The 19,215-nt window shown below is 39.8% G+C and overlaps 1 protein-coding gene across 3 annotated transcripts in view; it reads left to right on the top strand.

The window, feature by feature from the left end:
* The window catches only part of PREX1 (phosphatidylinositol-3,4,5-trisphosphate dependent Rac exchange factor 1), a 172,686-nt gene that overhangs the window by 89,738 nt on the left and 63,733 nt on the right, over nt 1-19,215 (top strand). For 2 of the 3 annotated variants that reach the window (XM_087749781.1, XM_087749780.1), the window contains exons 6-9: nt 8,688-8,849; nt 14,292-14,425; nt 17,794-17,909; nt 18,897-19,046. In XM_087749781.1, coding sequence (XP_087605907.1) covers nt 8,688-8,849; nt 14,292-14,425; nt 17,794-17,909; nt 18,897-19,046 — 562 coding nt within the window. The remainder of the gene's footprint in view (nt 1-8,687; nt 8,850-14,291; nt 14,426-17,793; nt 17,910-18,896; nt 19,047-19,215) is intronic. The other variant, XM_087749782.1, reaches the window with a different exon arrangement.

Below are 19,215 nucleotides of genomic sequence, written 5' to 3'. Positions count from 1 at the left end.
TGTTTTGGTTAGGCAACATATCTGCCTCAGTCAGTGAGATTATGCCACTATTAGGTGTTGTTCAGCTATGTCTGTGATCGTTAGCAAGTGTAGTTGATGCTGATTCTTAAAGATAGCGAATTCATAGTGGATAAATTGTATCCCATTCAAGACTTGTTTGATACTTGCTAGCACAAAATTACCAGAGTGCGCACAAACATTTCAGACGTGAGACCAGCTAAGGGAAATACAGGCTGATTCTGTTAGTGCTGACCAGGAAAACACAACTCTCCAAGCAAGCAAAAAAAAGTAGATTTAAAAATAACACAACCCTCAAATTAAATGTTTGCTCTCCCTTTGCTACTGAACTGCAGTTATTGCTCCTGAAATAGCTGCGTTTTATTCATGGGGATTGGATCTTATTTTATCTAATTCCCAGGGCAAACAGATACTATCGTATTCCAACTGATTAGAAAAGTCATAGACCAGAGCTATCCTACTTTCCTCTTTTACTTTGTTTTTAGCAAGAGTTTGTGAACATCAGATTTTCTGATAACTTTGATATGACCTTGTTACAGCATAAGTATTTAGCATAGCTAAGTGGTTAGGTTTGATAAAGATAGTATGAACACAGTAATTCAGACTTGTCTGTGTTTGAAAGTCAACCTAAATAGTAGGGTAAGGCACGTATTTAAAATACTATAGCTATTTTTCTATATAATACCACATGTGAGTATTCTTCTTCAGAATAATAGCATCTAGCATGGAGTTAATTTGGGTTACTTAATTAGGAATAATATACTAGAATATCTCCAAGTGCAGATACACCTTAAGCATATGTTACTAATAATTTCCAATATAAAGTATGGCATCCCACAGTTGGTGATCTTCTGTTTGCTCATCCTCTGATGAAACTATTTCATTTTTTGAACTAACAAATGGTGGAAACAGAACAGTGATTCAAACGATGGTGAACAATGATTCAAACCAAAATTTTGGTTTTATTTGTAGTTTCCATTTGTTGTGAACCAAATATTGCAGCTTTGGAGTGACTGACTGTAAACAGGTTTTTTGGTTGTTTTTTTGGTTGTTTGATTTAAATTTTGGTTGCTTTCTTTGGAAATCTGTCTAATTTGCAAGCCTTATATATGTTTTGAAGGGTGAGACTCAAACCTAGCCATGGCGTTTCATAATCTTTGTGCAAATAGAGCAGTAATGCTACTAATATTTTTGTCCCTAATACAGTTTTTGCCTGCTTCAGACAGCATGCACAGAATTTGTTGGTCAGTGAATTAGTTTTATCCTCAGTCCAAAACCTTCCTAATGTGACTTCCACTTCTTTTCCTTGCTGTCAAAGTTCAGCAAATGATTTGAAGTCTGTTTGGGGATATAGGAGTTCTGAATATTTGTTAATGATGAGCTTCATTGTAAAATCTCCTGTGAGAAAGGGGCTTGGACTAGGCTCGAACAAAATAAAACTGTGCTTGCTGTGATGAGCATTATGATTTGGTAAGAAGAAAAGAAGCAAGGGCAAACAGATGCACAGACCTTGAGAGCATATACTGTGTGAGCGACTTAAAGCTCCGGTGTGTGTATGCACGCTGGAAAGCTTGCCAAGTAAATATTTCTAGCAGAACGTTTTGGATTAAGGTAGCTCTGTCTCACCGCTAATAATTGTATGACTCTGTATTAATTAGTCTGAACTATACTACTTAAGAGTAGAACAGCTGTTGTATAAACCAATCTCTGAATAAAAATAGCCTTTTTCCTTTAATAAAGACCATTTATGTCAGCAAGAAGAAAACCCTAGGGGAGTGGTGATCATGAGTTAATCACACCACTGGGGGTGGGGATTAGGAGCAGTCCTTTCTGTCACCTTCCTCCCAAGGCAGGAGGAATGTGCAGCACATGATAGCTGCACCCCTCCAGCCTCCTGATAGCCCAGTGCGTGTCACAGAGGTTGGTTCTTGTTTGATGTCTATTCTCTTAAGGAATTGCTCAGACTCCAGCCAGAAATGCACATTCCACCTCTGATCCTTTAAAAATATCTCATAATGTACACAACTCCACGGATGATTCAGGGCAGTAATTATGGGCTTCATGTGATGGAAGACTCATTGGTCCTAAGAGGGAAAGAAAAACCTGGATGCAAAAAGCTGAGTGACCAGATTCAAAATCTTCTTGGAAGGGAAAGCCCAACGGTGAGGCGCACACAGGCCTTCATAAATGCAGTGCCTGGACTTTGAAAGGGAAAGATGAGAAGCCAGTGGTGTGGATACAGAACAGGATGAAGAAAGGTTAACTCACTGTCTCCCCTCTTCTCCCTCTTCATTTTTCTCAGAGCTGTTTAAGAACAGAACCTTCTAATTGGCCATAATTGAATATATTTAATCTTTGGGGGGTTAGGAGTTTTTGTCTTTTCTTTTTTTCTTCCTTTCCCCCCACCCAAGAACAGTGGTGTTGCTCTTAGATTCATGACATTGCCTGGTTGAAATCCAATTCTGTAGCACAACATTAAGAGTTATATATACCCTACAGAGTTGCAGGGAACACTGCCAATTTATAAATCATGCTTCTGTCTTCCACACTTTTTATGTATAATCACAAATAACTGGTAATATTTATAAAACTAGAAACATGTTCTTGTTACATTTTAATTTAGCATATGTCGTAGATTTGATGGCACATTGAATATAATCAGTTTTACTGATTTATCGTTGCTTGTCTTTACCGTGCAGAAACATTGACATAAATTACAAATTTTAAAAATATATACAATAAAAAAACCTGCTTGGCAGGTACACAGGTAGAGCCTAGTGTAACATTTATTTTCTGGTTAGTTTAAGTGGAAAAAAAATTCTAATACAAGCAAATATTAAAAACTGTAAAATACAAATATAAAACTCTTGGAAACATACTCACAGAGAAAGTGGGTTTTTTTGTTTTTTTTTTTTTTTAAAAAAAAAGCACATTTTGGAGCTGAACTGTTTATTAACACAGCTTTTTGAACTGATAAGCAAAGAAATATGTTGTCCTTGTTATCTCTGTAATCCTGAGATGTTCAGTAAGTAACCAACGGATGTATCTCTGAAACCATAATTTACGCATGCACTGGTTTGTAGTGCAAAGCAAGACAGCCTGGCAAGCAATGATTTGCACCAGTCAATGCACAACGTTAACATTCATTGTGCAAAATCCATGTTAAGCCATGTCTGAGCATCCTCAAGAGTGTAAAGATAGGAGGAAGGAATTTTTAAAATACAGCGACTTGTAAATTTCAGCTGCAAAACATGTGTTGGGTTGTCGGGTTTAAGTACACAAGCAATCATTTTTGTGTGGCAAGGGAGGACATGGGGAAGGATGACAGAGCTGCTTTTTTAAAAAAGATCAGTTAAGCAGAGTGACATCCTTTTTTCTAAGAAATATTAAAACTGTGTTTACATTTAAAAACCCTCTAGTTTCCTCTGCATAGTTCACTCACCGTCCCTTCTGCCACCTCTTTGCATCTTCCTGTGTAATGGTCTTTTTGCTGAGGCCTCTCCTCATAGGTTTTAGTTGGTTGGTTGGTTTCTTTGGGGTTAAGCACAATTAGCAATAGACAAATGTGTGAGCAGCTGATATGTCTTACTTCTTATGTGATTTAGTTCTTATATTTGGATTCTATTATGTTTAGAACTTTTTTAGGCTTAAGCTGTTTAAAGCTGCATCTGAGATGGAAATACTTAAGTTGAAAATCCTTTTACTCCATTCCATAATCAAAAACTGGCATTTCTGAGTAGATCGGATGTAGGTGTCCTATCCTTCCTTTCTGTATGCTGTTCAGGAGGACACTACAGCTGGATGCAGATGTCTTGGAGTGCTCTGGTACTCCCTTTGTAAAATGAGTTGTGTTCTGTGTGTAGGTGTTATATGAGTGTCACAACCTCAATCTTCGCAGCTATGAAAGAGGAGTGACATAAAAGGAAAATGCTGTGCCCAGAGGACGCAGTTTCCATTTATGTCTTGGTTCTTTAAAGAACAGAGATAATTTTTTTTCCCCCAGCTTATGATACGGAATACCTTTGCAACTTCCCCTCCCTGCAAAAAAGAAGAGAGAAAAGTCAGAGGATAATGGTGAAGATGATAGAGGCTGTGAAAAATACCAGCTTTTCTGTTCGCCACCGCTGGTTAGTCCGAAGGATTAACAAGTCCGTAGCTAGAAAGTACATGTGTTTTATAAATTAGTTTAAGAAACTCTTTGCAAGGAATAGTTTTCTGCAAGTGGCAGCAACCTCATTTCCAGGGCCTATTAGTGCACAAGTTGCAACACATATGATAGTATTTCAAGACAATATAGATGAGCTTTACGGAGGAGAAGACAGTCATACCCAAGGTTTGCCATCTGGTCTGTCTCTTGGCTGCCTTTCAAAATGTTGTCAAATGCTCTCAGAGTTCACATATCGTAAATCTGTCACTAAAATAAACAAGCACCCAGAGCTCCCTGACTGTATTTCAGAAGTGCTAGGCTCTGCTCTTTTGGGGAACGGCAGTGTCAGAGCAGCATGGCTCTTCCTCAGATGGCTTAAGACTAGGCAGAACTTCATTGATTTTTATTGAGTCATGTAGCAAAAATCCTGCACTCTGTTTTGGAAGCATGGAGCAGAGGCTAGTGTCACCAAGGTGCAACACCTCTCTCCTGCCTTTTCTTTTTGAACACTTTCCTTGGCCTTATCTTCAGCAAAAGTGGGGTAAAAACTTCCATAGGGAATTTCATTTGTGATATCAACTGACATTTGTAGCAGTCGGCGTCTTTTTCCTGTGCATGTTGCTCACTCTGTAAATCATCCAAGAGTTTAAGATCATTAACTCCTCTCTCTTAATGGGATTCCCAGCTGTCAGCATATTACCTATCCTCTCTGTCATCCATCTGACAAGAGCCATTGGCAATTTCCATTTATAATTTTCTGAAAAGAGAAATTGTAGATATGAGTAAATTCTCAAAATACCAAATCTATGCAAAGAACTGAATAGTTATATTTCATTGGACCAGCATCCGACATTCCCGTCGATTCATTTGGGCCTTTCTGTCTCCAGGATCTATGTGGGAATGAGAAAACCTCCCACTGCTGTATTTTGATTCTCATGAGGCCTGTCTCGTGCATTACTTAAAGGAGTCTCAGTGGCCAAGCAGTTTAATCTCAAGATGCAGATTTCACTTTAAAAGGTTCTGCAAACCGAGAAGTTAATAAATAAATAATTAAAATACTTTGCACTTCTGTAACACTGGGTGTCAAGATAGTTTACTAGTGCTAGTGAATTAAGTCTTGTTCCAGCCAGTGTGAGGAAGCAGAGAGGAAGCACTGAGAGGGTCTGTGCAAAGGCCGAAGCAAACCTGTACTACTTTTAACTCTAACTTTCTCCTTTCAGATACGCTTTCCAATTTTGCTGGTATCTGAGCACTTCACAGTTTAATTATTTATTCTACAGTTATTCCTGCTAGTAGGAAAGTACAGCTAGGTATGCACAAACCTTTCACCTGCTAAAGGTGACTTCTGCCTAAAAAACTTTGTAGAGCAGATCTATGAATCAATACTAGGACAGAGAAAGTTCCTTGATTTAGCAGCTCAGTGTCTGGATTAGCAAAATGGTTGGATTAGCAGCTATTTTAGTTACTATAAATTAATGCAAGCTTCAGCAGAACTTGAACTTCAGCCCACATCCCTCCACTCTCTGACAGGCCATGTAACTTGAGCCTAAAAGTACCAGTTAATTTGGTCTGGAGGTTGTGTGTGGATAGAAGTCAGTTTAGGAGCAGTGCTCGTATTACAGGCTGTGCAACCAACTTAGGCAAGGCAAGCCCCAGTAATACTCAGGATCATACCTGAAATCAGAGTACGTCAGCACCAAGTGAGACAGCATGGCACAAAGATCTTTAAATTAATGCCAATATGGCAAAATTTTGTGTGGTGACGAGACACTTGCGTAGGTTAACATGCTCATGTGGAGAAGCAAAAGAAATCAAACCACAGATTAAGCCTAGTTGGAGCCCATGACAGGCATTTGGGGATTGCAATCACTTATTTTGGATGAACAACAACTGTAACAGGCTGTCTTTGCCCTTAGCTGTGGGAACTATGGATTGAAGCAATTTAGCTCCGTTCAGACCACGGTACTGTGCAGGCTCTCTGGCTATATTCAAACTCATTCTTGTGTCTCATGCAAAATGGTGCAATTCAGTAGCAGTTTGCCATTTAGACACAGGATTTTAAAACAACCAAATAACATGTTGAGGCAAAACAGAACATAGTGAGAAAGTTAAGTATTCCAGGCAATCTAAAAATGTGGGTCTTAAACACCATATTATGTATCAAGATGAAATTATCAGCCTTAGTTAAGGTTTCTTTAATGTATTTTTATCCAATTGTGGCTCACTATAAAATACTATTGGTCTAAAAAATGATTAAGTGTGAGTTGATAGTGGTTACCCCTTTTGCCAAACTGGTTAATATTGTCAGGTCCCAAGTTTTCCCACTGCTGTTTTTCAGTGGGCAGTGTTTAACTGGGGCATTGTGCATTGTATCAAGTGAAGCAGTGTCTCTTAGGAGCTCCTTCAGAGCAAACGCATTGTTCATCTCTCTGTTAATCTCTGCAGTTAAAACATGTGCCCCAACCTCCTAAATGTAATCTGGGGAAGAGTCCCCGCTAAACTCCTGCTGCTCTTTTGGCCTCTCTCTTCCCCACTCCAGCCCTTTTTCCCACTTTGCCTTTTGGGGAGCACTCTCCACTTGCCATGGGCCTGTCTTGGAGGTTAAAACACTGAACTGGGCGCCAGAAAATCTTGGTTCTTCAAGTGACTTGCCATTGGACAAGTTACTTGCTCTTCTGCAAATGAATTTCCTCCTTCATAAAATTATTATTGTACTTCCTGACACATAAAAACATGGGACAGCTGTGGCTAGTGCGTTTCCCTGCAATTTCTGGACACACAGACATGCACAGAGTTGTAGGTGCTTATCTGCATGAGATGGGTTGACCTTGGCTGGCTGCTGGTGGCCCACCCAGCCGCTATCTCACTCTTATTATTTGACAGGGTGGGGGAGAAAATAAGATGAAAAAATGCTTGTGAATCAAGATAAACACAGGGAGATCACTTACTAATTACCATCACAGGCAAAAGAGACTCAGCACGCTGTATTGGCAATTAAAATATATTTGGATGGTGAGAAACAAAACCACCTTCCCCCCAACCCACACTGTTTTCCCCAGGCTCAACTTCACTCTTGCATTCCCAACTCTCTACTTTCCCCCAGCCCTGAGCGGTGCTGGGGGTATGGGAATGGGGGATTGCAGTCAGTACCTAACGCTTCGTCTCTGCTGCTCCTTCGTCCTCACACTTTTCTCTGCTTCAGCGTGATCTCTCCTGCGGCTGCTGTTCTTCAGGGTAAACTTGGTCCTGCGTAGGTCCTTTACGGGCTGTGGTTCCTGTCAGGAGAATCTGCTCCTGCATGGGCTCTCCACCTGCCACAGCTCCCTCTGGGAATATCCATCTGCTGCAGCGTGGGGTCCTCCACAGGCTGCAGTGTGGATGTCTGCTCTGTCATGGTCCTCTCCATGGGCTGCAGGGAGATACCTGCTCCAGCCTGGTCTCTCTGGCTGCCAGGAAACCTCTGCGCCGGCACCTGGAGCATCTCACCCCCATCTTCCTCTCAGGCCTCGGTGCTCACAGGGCTGCTTCTTACACATTTTTCCTCTCTGCCATGCCACGTTTTGTCCTTTCTTAAAGGCATTTTCACAGAGGCACCACCGGCTTCTCGGATGGGCTCAGCCGGGTCCTGCCACGGGTCTCTCGCGGAGCTGGCTGGAAGTGGCACGGGGCAGCCCCTCACCTCTCCTCACAGAGGCCCTGCAGCCCCCGCTGCCAGCGCCTGGGTACAGAAACCCCATACACCGAGGTACCTGAGTTAGGAGAGGTGTCTCACTGGAATCCCTCTTTGGTCACTGGAAAGAGACAGGCTCCTCATGAGGGCAGTTCTGCTCTTAGGTCAATCTGATTGGCACTTTGGTTGCATTTTTCTGCTGATTATAGATCTAAACAACCTAGGTCCTAAAGCTTCACGTAGGTTGGGATTAATCTACACACCTGATAATTTCTCTAAGTACTGTGGGTGGGGTATACAGCCTAGCATTGTTCCTGTAAGGCCATAGTTCACGGAAAACCCCGCTTACATAGCTCTAGTGGTTCCTGATAAGATCTGCTATGGGCAGAATTTTTATCTGATCAAAGGGGCCCAATCCAGTATCGCTGAAATACTGGATGCACATCACTGGGGCTGGTATAGCATCTGGACCATGGCTAGGTCAACAGTCATTTGCATGTCTTTGAAGCTGACAGTGTGTTTTTTATCTAGTCTTTTAATTTATTTGGCCTTGGTTCACACTAGAAGCAAAGGCATGTGACACAGCAAAACATATTTGGCTTGAGCTCTCTTAATTTGGCGTATTTAACATGAGTGATTGCTTCATTTATGTAGCAGCATTCATATAAAACGGCAAGCCTGCACAGATGAAGAACAGAGAACAGCATCTACGGTAACATGCCCGCAATTTCTCTTTAATTTTGCAGTGGTTCTGGCATTTTCCTGTGGGATTGCACACTAATGCTTGTGCCTTTCCATGAGCCCCTTCTAAGTTTACATTGGATGTTTTCTTTTCTTTTCTTTTTTTTTAAGGAATTAGCTAAGAGGACTCCCTCTAAGCATCCTGATCACCCAGCTGTCCAGAACGCATTGCAGGCAATGAAGACAGTCTGCACAAATATCAATGAGACCAAGAGACAGATGGAGAAACTGGAAGCCCTTGAACAGTTGCAGTCCCACATTGAAGGATGGGAGGTATGATGTAGGACTAGTGAGCTCCCAGGAGGCAGTTCGCTACACAGTTTAATGGCTTGAAGTTTAGTGACTCATACTGTGTACAGGGATTTCTGTTTCTTAGGTGACGTGTAAACGCTCTTGAAGGTGTGGCTGGCATCACTCTGAGTTTAGAATTTAGTGTTTATTTTGCGTGTGCAGGTTGCTGCTAAATTGTAGCAGAACAAATGGATTATGAAAGAAAGAAAGGTGTTAGAGCTAGAATGGACTGAAATTTCAAATGGGCAGATCTCATTTGAAAGACAAATAGGTCAAGATGAAATCAGGACTGGTCTAAATAACGGAAGTTTCTCTTTCCGTTCCTGCAAGCCTTTAGTTTTTCCAGGAGCTTTGAAAGTTAGCTCACTCAGCTTCATACAAAGTTCCTGTATAAAAGATAAAGGTTAGATTAGTAAGCATTAGATTATAAAGCAACTGGTATGTTTGTGTTTGCTCTTATTAAGTTACTCATGGATGTGTTTCTAGTGATGTGTTTATCAGTAGGTGGATCTGTGTAGGTAGAAGCATTTACTATGGAAAAGAGAAAAATAAGAGAGGGAGAAGACTAGTATGTGAAGCTTGGGGGAAGAGGAAATCTGGAAAAAGAGCCACTCAGTGGAAATACTGGGAAGTGAGGATGGTGTGCAGAGGGTTGGCAGCTTATCTTGTGATGACTTTAGTTGAGGTCTTCAAATCAGTGGAGTTGGAAGCCTCTGGGAGGTGCTCCATAGGGAGTCAGTGGTGTTAAATGGTCTCATGGAGAGAATGGTGACGGCGTTTAGTGAGACTGACATTTAAAATGTTGAGGCTGATCATTGCCAGCTGAGGATTTCTTAGCTGAGGACATTTTGCTAGAGGTCATGTAAACTTCCTCATGTTCGGACTCTTGGGTGCTCTCCATGACTCTCTTTTGGGTTGTTTTCTTATCTTTCGTGTATGTTTTAAACCTTGCTCATTTTTTCCCTGAAGGATGTTCTTGGCATCCAGCTAAAGACATGAGAAAAACCCAGATATCCAGCTGTGTATTTTTTGGATAGCAAGCTCAGCAAACAGAGTCATATAATGTTCTATATAGCAAGACTCATAGAGACGGTTAAAACCATTTCAGGTTCAATGCAACTCATGGGTCATCTAGGCATAGGCATGATTTGAACTCTGGAGCCTGAAGCATGACTGTTAAAGTGTCCATGATGCGATAAATGAAGTGGCATCCAAAATTATTGGCTTTTTTGTTAGGGTTTAACTTATCTACAGCAACATTCTGGGGCTGAAAACCCTTTCAGTTTTGTTTATATACACTGTTTTGTTACAAAGTCACCTAGGTCACTCAGCTCAAAATTTCAAAAAGGAAGAAGTGTTTTTCCCTCCCAGTAAGCTGTGGAATGTTTCTAAATTATTCTAGTGGCATATTAAAAGGAGGAAAACTAGCTTTATACATCACAGATACATGCCGATGCTCAACGTGATGGCATTTTTTTCTTCTGTACATGTAAGGAAGTTTGAAACTGATTGACAGTTTCCTGTCTTGGGTTTCCACAGTGCCAGGGGTCTTGTAAATAATGACTCTAGAGCAAAGTGCTATGTTTGTAAATAACTGGTTTTAGTTCTTTCAGATGTATTTCACAGTTTATTCCTAATGAGAAGGGCTCCTAACTTCTGTCTATGGAAACCTGTAACTGATGAATTAAATAAATTTTTAGCGTAACAATGCAGTGATATAAGCCCCAGAGCTAGCTGTAGGAGGAAGTCTGTAAGGCAAGTTTGTGGCTATTTTTAGTTTATCTGATGGCCATCTCTCCTATGAGATAGAAAATTTCGCTTTTCCATTAGTATGGATACAGGTTCTGAAACACTGGTGCCCTGTATATGTGGTTATATACCATACACACATAAGGCCTACAGCTCCCGACTGTTTTAATCCAAGGCATCGAAACTGTCAAAAAGAAGTGAAGATCAGCTTACTTATGACCAAGTATTTTACAATTATAAGGGATGTAGCCTGAATTTGGGGGGTGTGCAAGCAGCTCAACATGAAGTTTAGTGTTAATTTGTTCACCTAATTTGGAACAGGTTCCACTTTGTCTAATGTTTCTGTTTAACCAAACCAGCAGTTTCACTGGTTTCTATGACTTTGCACTTCCTTCCAGCTGTCCCAATGGACCATCCCTAGTCTGATCTTCACCCTATTGCCATCAGTGCCACCCTCAATATTTCCAACATGAAGAACAACATAACGTCATTTTGCTCCTGCAGCGTCTTTTCTTCTTGCTCGAGAGTCATCTGTAACTTCACTAAGAGCAGTAGTTGTTTTTTAGAGCATTTTGCTCAGTTCAACATTTTTTCTTCAACATCTCCACCCACCAATCTGCGTCTCCCTCTGTAATACAACTATCACTGTCATACACTGAGCGTCTACTGGCATCATCCTGTCACTCTCTTTCTGAGACAGATTATAATGAGGGGACATGTTAAAGTAGGCCAAGTCTGGGAAGCCGCTGAAGGCCTGCAGCTTAATCAGAGGTCTGTTCATCAAAATGAACTCTGCTCAGATTCATTCTTGTGGAATGCACAGAATCCTTGTAGATGTATGTTACGGATTAGTCTCCGGCAGGTCAATTTGATTCTGGTTAATCCTTCTGGGAAACAAAGATCAGTTTAAAAAAAAAAAAGGGGAAAGAAAAGTAGAGGATGCATGAGAAGGCCAACTTTTGTATACAATGTTTTTGTTTGCTTAGTGAAGAACAAGTTAATATGCTGTTTCTATTAATTATATATTGATTTTTCTGTGGGGAGAGCTCCTCCTCATGAGTCTTTGTGAATTATTTTCACTGAACAATTGCTACGTATCTCCAAATTCTCCCAGTCTGAAATGCATAGGGAAGGAAAAACCCCATCACAGAACAGCATGAGTTGTAAGGTATGTGTTAGTGCTTAGGCAGATCAATCATTTTATAATTGGCTGTAATTTGCAGTTCCACCAGCTATGATGTTTTCTTTTTCTCCCTGCCCCCCCACAGCTTAGTCCCACTTAGAAAGGTGAGAAATCCTCTGTTGTCTCTGAAAACATCAAATAAATCTTTTTACTCTGTTTCTTACTATTGAAAAACCTCTCAGATCGGTATAAAGGGGAAGTAGGTAGGTCAACAGCAAACAGGAAATGCATCAACAGTGATTAGATACCATCATGATGGGGCTGATGGAAAAATATTCTTAGATTTTAGGGCGAGAAGCAACCGTTGTAATCATTTGCTTTCACTTCCTGCACAAAATAGGCCAGATAATTTCACCCAGTGATTCCTGTGTCGGTAAAAGATTGACTCCAGTTACTGATGTCACTGTGCTTGTTGCTTTTGCTGTCTTTGGGTATCTTTTGGAAAATTAAGTACTTGATGTTGAGGTGCTCTGAAGCCTTGATTTCTCCATGGGCAAACCACATGAGGAGCATGATTTTATGCTGTGCAGTCAGTTGGTTTCTGTTCCTATTTATGTATGTGCTAGTAGGCCTTTGGGGTCATAATTCTGAGATACAGTGATTTCTCCTGGAGATAGTAGCAGTTCATTTTCAAAATAACAAGTGCTCATTTCTGGACATGTATTAACTCTTTCTATAGAATGATTGAGCAAATAAAAACATATCAGGACAGAAGATGGAATTATTGCATCTAGCTAGTTCCTGCATAATTCTGTCTAGAATGTATAGAAACACATACGTGGAACACACAAATGGGTGCTGCATACTTGGCAGCCTTTAAAGAACAGTTGCTTCCTTGTTAACTAAAAGCAAGACATGGACACACAGCCAGCAAGGTTTGATTTATGAAATGGTGTAATCAGAGCTTCATTCACACCTTTAGAGTGACTACATTGCATTTAGAAAGGCTGATTTCAATTCAGTGATTTCCCCTGAATAGCTTGATGGCAGCAGACTGTACCTGCCTCAAAAAAAACAAAACAAAACAAAAAAACCCCCCAAAAACCAAAATGCCAGTCACTCATGCAATGTCTAAAATCATTCAAACAAATCCTTCTGGGGTGACTTTTTAGATGGAGCTGGATTCTATGCCTGTGCATAGAGATGTCTTCAGGTTCTTTAAGTGGGATGAATTTCATTTTACAAAATTTTTCTATTATTTGTGAATATAGGGTTAATGGGCCTTTGGGAATCCAGCAATTTTGTTGATAATGAATGTCTTGCAATCCAAAGTCAGTTCTGTTTTCCAGTAAGACTCAAGGCAGTGGGTCATATAATCTAATTTACTTCCTTATCTGCGTGCCAACCATGGAAGGAAGTTACCATTACCCTAAGTTGTTCTTCCTTCCAACTCAAAGAGAAAGGCAAAAACTAATAAGTGATCCAGAACTGGGTGGTAAATGTTTCCAGTGCCTCAGGGTGTTTTTCTGAAAGGGGACCTTTATTGATAGGATGCTCTTGTACCTTTGAATTAGTACTAGATCAAGAAATTTAAGGCTAGTGCCTAAGATTTAGCCAAACCATCTTGTATGGTCAATGGAACAGTTGAGGAGCAGATTCCCAACCGTGTGCGTTCAGAATGCGGGGACACTTGGAGTTTGCCTGTCCTGCGAGCAACCGGGGACAGTCCTAGAGTTGTTTTTCATTTGGGCTGAACTGCTTTGGTCCTAAAGGGCTTCATTTAAAGGACTGTATGATCGCTTTTCTTAGGAATAATCTGAGTAACAGTTTGGGGAGTGAATGGTTTAGAGTGATCTGCTGTGCTTTTCAGCTTCTGGGCATCCTCATAGGCTAAAGTGTCTCGAGCACCAAGCTCGGTTATCTCTATGGCTGTCTAGTGCATATAAAGGCTTGCACATGGCAGCTAGCACAGTGTCCAGGACCCAGCCTCTGATTTTCATGGCTATGTTTCTAACTTGCATGTGTTCATTAGAACTCCAGAAAGGAGAGCACCTGCATATACTTCTAACAAAAGAGTTGGAGAGACCTATCACCGAGATGATTTTGCAGAGAGATGGTTAATAGTGACATATGTCAGTATCAGAGCTACAGTGTTAGGAAAATACCATTATTCTTTTATAAAGCATTCCTAAAGCCATCACTTGTGATATTTGCAATGATAACTCAGGGTATGAAGGGAATACTAATGGTCTTGAGAGACTCACAATACAGCTGCTTTGAGAGTGAAAGATTTCTTCAGGAAAAAGTCTCCTGGAGTTTAATAGGGAAGATTTATTGTAGTCTATGAAGACTCCAAAAAAATATTTGTAATCCAGAGAAAACATGATGTGTTCAGCCACATTAAGAAATAGAGGACTTCCTCCTTATGAGTGCATCAGTTATTTCACAGTTTAATGACATACAGTTAAAATAACAGCGTTTTAGTAAAAATCCTTCATTGCGCACACACACGACAAATTAAAAATAAAGAATATCTCTTTTCTATGTTTCAGGGGTCAAATCTGACAGATATCTGCACACAGCTCTTGCTCCAAGGGACTTTGTTAAAAATCTCAGCAGGAAATATCCAGGAGAGAATGTTCTTTCTATTCGATAATCTACTGGTTTATTGCAAGAGGAAATCCAGGTGAGTCCCTCTGTCTTCATGGTTTTATAATGGGACCATTCAGAAGTTTTATAAGTAGAAAGTATGATCAATTACTGATCACTCACTGTATTCCCGGTTGCTCTGTAGGGCTGAGTCACAGGCGTGACTTTCCTCTATTCTTGGCTGTTGCTATTACTTAGACTATATGAGAAAGAGGTCACTATATGGTAGGATAAATATGCCAGACAGTAATAGAGTCCCCACCCTGAGAAGTGTGCAATCCAAAGACAGAAGTTGATAAAGTGCAGAAAAAACACAGAGTGAATTCTTACAGCTGGAAAGCTTCCCAGGGCAGATGGGTCTCCAGGAGTGATGTGAAGAAGGAGGCCTTGCCAACTTTCATTGTGAAGTTATTCCAAGCAGAAGAGGGTGACATGAAAAATGATATAGAGCCAATAAAGGGGAAAGTGGAAGACTAAGAAAACATTAAATAGATGCAGGGCACAGCGGAGTGAGGACGAGATGAAGATTAGCAAGTTGCTGTTCAGCCTTTGCAGCCCATGTCTTCTGTGTGTTGTCTTGCTTTCTTATCCTAGTAACAATTCTTGCGTCGTTCCACCTTATAAAATTTAACCATTATTAACACCTTATTACTAAAATAGCATTAGCAGTGTGGAGGGCAATTTGCTTCTGCAGCAATTATACTGTATTTCAGTTCGTAAGCTTTTCACCTTCACAGCTCCAGTCTCATTCTCATGTCTTGGTCTTTTCTGAATTTACAATGCATTCTCTACACTCCAGATTCTCATCCTACTCCCTTTCCTCTAATATCCTCCCCCTTCTTCAAGTTATACTTCTTTACTGGTGATGGCCAGGTAGAATGGCCAGCCCAATTAGAACTCAAAAACCAGAGTGTTCTCTCCAAATAAAATTCTCATATCTCAAAATTTGGGTTTATTTCCCAGTTTTTTGTTCAATGGAAATTTTGGAACCATTAAGCTGGGAAAAAATAATTTCAGTACTGTTCAGACTTTTTGTGTGGATAATGCTGAAACTATACAACATAAATACAAATTATTAGGTGAAATCTACATTAGAAATTGTTAGAATGTAATTTAAACATTTAAACTAAATTGAAAAAAAAAAATTACAGAATTCAGTCTTATATGGCTTTTAATATCGTCTAACTGAAGCATTCTGATTCTGCTGAAATGGAGCAAGAAAGATGAAACGTTTCACTTTGACACTTCACCAGATTTGTCAAAATCCAAACTTCCATATGAAACAGAGTTCAGAAATTTGTGTGTCTTCTAACAGAAAACTATTCCCTACCAAAAAAAAAAAAAAATCAATTTGACATCTAATCTTTTACTACTTCAGAGCTCTTAGAAACTGGTTTTCTAGTCCCCTTTGTAGTTCAGGTTAGTCTAGCCCCTCCCGCGCTGTCCAAGCATTTTTCCTGGAATACTAAGATTTAGAAAACAAAATATTCTACTGCCTTTTAAGCAACTCTCTGTTTTTTTACAGGAGATATTACTAAGCTACTCTGTAGTTTGGCTTGCTTTTGGAGGAGGCTGCTGTAACGCTTTGATTTTCCCAAAGGATCGATATTGTTTATCTTTGTCTAATAGTGTAGCTTGAACTGATGAAATGTCCAAAATCTGATTTCCATTAAAAAGTAGAATATTTTATTAAGTCTTCTGGAAATTGCCTAATGTAAAAGATATATTTAGGGATTGCTGAGTGACTTTAATTTTGGATATTTTGCCTGTCTAGCTGCTATTTATAATTAGTTCAGGATGGAAACGAACGTCTATCCAATTGTGCTGGTGTGATCGTTTGGCCAGCTGCTTGACACACAACTGACATGTTAGTGGGACACAGATTTGGAAAAAAAGAACCCAAACCCCAAAGTCTGCCTGTGTCTGTTCCTAATTTGAAATTGAATTACTTGGTTCTCATCTCACTTACACTACACTTATCTTGCAAGAAATCACTGGAGTTTTTCTTGATTGAAAAGTGCAGTCAGAATTCAGGCCCCAATGTTTGATAAGTAGTCAACAATGCAGCCATTTGAATTTGGCATCATATCTTTTCACAATGGTATAAATTAGGTGTAACGTTGTTGAGACCAGTTTAAGATGCGTTTAGAATCAGAATTCGATCTAAGACTGCATCTCATCTTTTGCAGAAGCTTAGGAAAGTCTGACAAACTGATGACATAGATTTTCAGGGCTGAGCACTGTTTTGTGTTTTTAGCAGGATCATAGACTGCTGTTTAAATTGAATCCTGATGTCAGGAACAATATGTTTCATGTGGGGAAATGGGCTGAGTATTAAAAGGGTTTCATGAAAGCTGCCAGGACAGCTTTGCTTTTGATTCCAACAGTCGTCTTTAGGAAATGACGTAATAGCTCCAAGAGCTCAGTCCCTGTCAGTCTGATTGAATGTAAATATATGGTCATCACTAAAGGTGTATTTGTCACTAAAGTCAGTTGTAAAAGGAAAAATTGTTCAGAAAAACTTGGTGATTCTCCTCTCACCTCAGTTTATCATAGATATTTCACTTTGACAGATATTTCTCCCCAGCTGTTTTTTATTGCAATATTCCTTGAATCTTAGCGCTCCTGGCAAGTTGCCATGACAATCCCTTCTCTGTACAGAGCTTGGCCACCTGCCATCTCAAATGATGATCATTTGACCAGTTGTGTTTTGGTTCACAGAGCAGGGTTGTTTTTAGATATTAAAGCTCAGCAGGTGTCAGTTGGATAGTTTTAAACGCATTCTAGACATAAAAGTGAGAACATAACTAGCAATGAAAAGTACTTCCCTGAATTTTTTTATAAGACACTTCAACAGGGACACTATAAAGCTTATGGATAAGGATGTGAACTTTGGTGCGAAATCGCCACAGCAGCACCTTCACAAATGCCACATACAAAGACATTCAACAGACATTCGACAGACCATGTGACACTTGCCTCTTCACATGTTTCATTTCATATTTGAAACTTGGTACACATGCCACAAATTTATCAAAGCTTTAGGGAAACAAAGGAGGCAAATATAACATTGTGTCAAGTGATATTGCAGTTTTCATCCCAAAGCCATGTGCAGTTCAGTTGTGCTGGCATTTCAATTGGTCATCAAGAATGTAAATCTTGAAGGCATCCCAATCTTCACATAATCTTGCAAAATAAGCTCTTTATCGCTATATTGACACTGTTGTACGCTTATCTTCATGAGCTGGTTGAGTATTCCAATTATTTAAAATCAGAAACATGGTCAAATACCACAAAACACTGTATTGGAATCCTTTTTTAATAATCATATCTCAGATTGATTTATGCATATATATGTTATGCTATTCACTTATGTGTTGCTAACAGTCTAAATCCTAATTGCAGAGTTACTGGGAAAAAACCATCTAAACGGACAAAGTCCATCAATGGGTCCCTGTATATCTTCAGGGGCCGAATAAATACAGAAGTCATGGAGGTGGAGAATGTGGAAGATGGAACAGGTAAGAGACCAAATACTGTCTTTTAACAACACAGCACGTCCAGATCTTGTGTTGGAAGCTGGTACAAAAGTACTCATCCATCTCCTTTAGTGAAATCTTAAGTAAGCTATGTAGTTTCTGATGCCTTAATTATAATACCAAATCATAGAGTTGAAAGACTGGACATGCTTTCAGGCACTGGTCCTTCATTCTGAAATGACCTTATGAAGAGTTTGTGTACCCCGAAACTTGTCTATTTTTTCTCCTAATCCAAGTTAATTTAGTAAAAGACACTTTATCTTCTTTCATCCTTTCTTTTCTTACATCTTAAGCCATTACAGCTATAATAACAGAACTTTTGGGTCTTCTCCTCATTCAGAGTACTACCAAATATTAGTCTTAGCATCAAATCAGTAGCATGGAATGCGGACGTGAACGAAATATGGGAATGCAGTTGTGTTAAGATTCTTGTGTTCTAACACAGGCAGGAAGACTGGATGGGTTTCTGATTTCATCCACAAAGGTCATGCCAGCCCCTGCTCCTATTGTAATAAGTCAGGAAATAATATTATGTCCTTTAAACATTTGACATTTAAAGAGTTCCCATGTCCTCTGGACAAAAATACTTACAGTGCAAGAAGTTAGTGTGTCCCCAAAAAGTTCAGAACAAGTAACCTGAACAAACATCATAGACTTTTTCACTGATGTCGTTATATTTAAAATACTTTAGTTCTTCTTCTGAGGTGAAATTACAAAGTGTCACTCTTAGGACTGAAACATTCAGTCAGTTGAACAGCCTAGCCATGGATACTTCTATTAATATTTGTACTTCCAGAGTGGTAAGTAACAGCCAGTCACATGGACAGTCAGCAGGACTGATGCACGAGGAACACCTCCAGAAATCAAACTCTTCAAAGAAGAAATTTTTAATTAAGGTGTCCCACACTGATTTGATTAAAGTAGCAGGCCTTCTATTCACTGTGTGCATTGTGCTTTTGGTTCTTATAGCAGATTACCACAGCAACGGCTACACTGTGACAAATGGCTGGAAGATACACAACACAGCCAAAAACAAATGGTTTGTCTGCATGGCCAAGACTGCAGAGGACAAACAGAAATGGCTGGATGCTATAATCAAGGAAAGGGAGCAGAGAGAGAGTAAGTGGATAATGTATTTTCTAATGCACTGAATGAACTTGTGTACAACAGAGAAATGTATATGCATGCGTAAGTATCTGAGAGAAAAAGAAAAGGTTGGAATTTTTCCTCCACGGGCAGAATTAAAATCTATCCTTAATGACAAAGAAAATCAAGTGATTGAAAACAA

The sequence above is a fragment of the Nipponia nippon genome, unplaced genomic scaffold (genome assembly GCF_047370975.1).
Source record: "Nipponia nippon isolate SJK-2023a ecotype South Korea unplaced genomic scaffold, ASM4737097v1 scaffold_13, whole genome shotgun sequence".
Classification (NCBI taxonomy): Eukaryota; Metazoa; Chordata; class Aves; order Pelecaniformes; family Threskiornithidae; genus Nipponia; species Nipponia nippon.
Note: the sequence above shows the minus strand (reverse complement) of the source record. Positions and strands in the feature narration are given on the sequence as shown.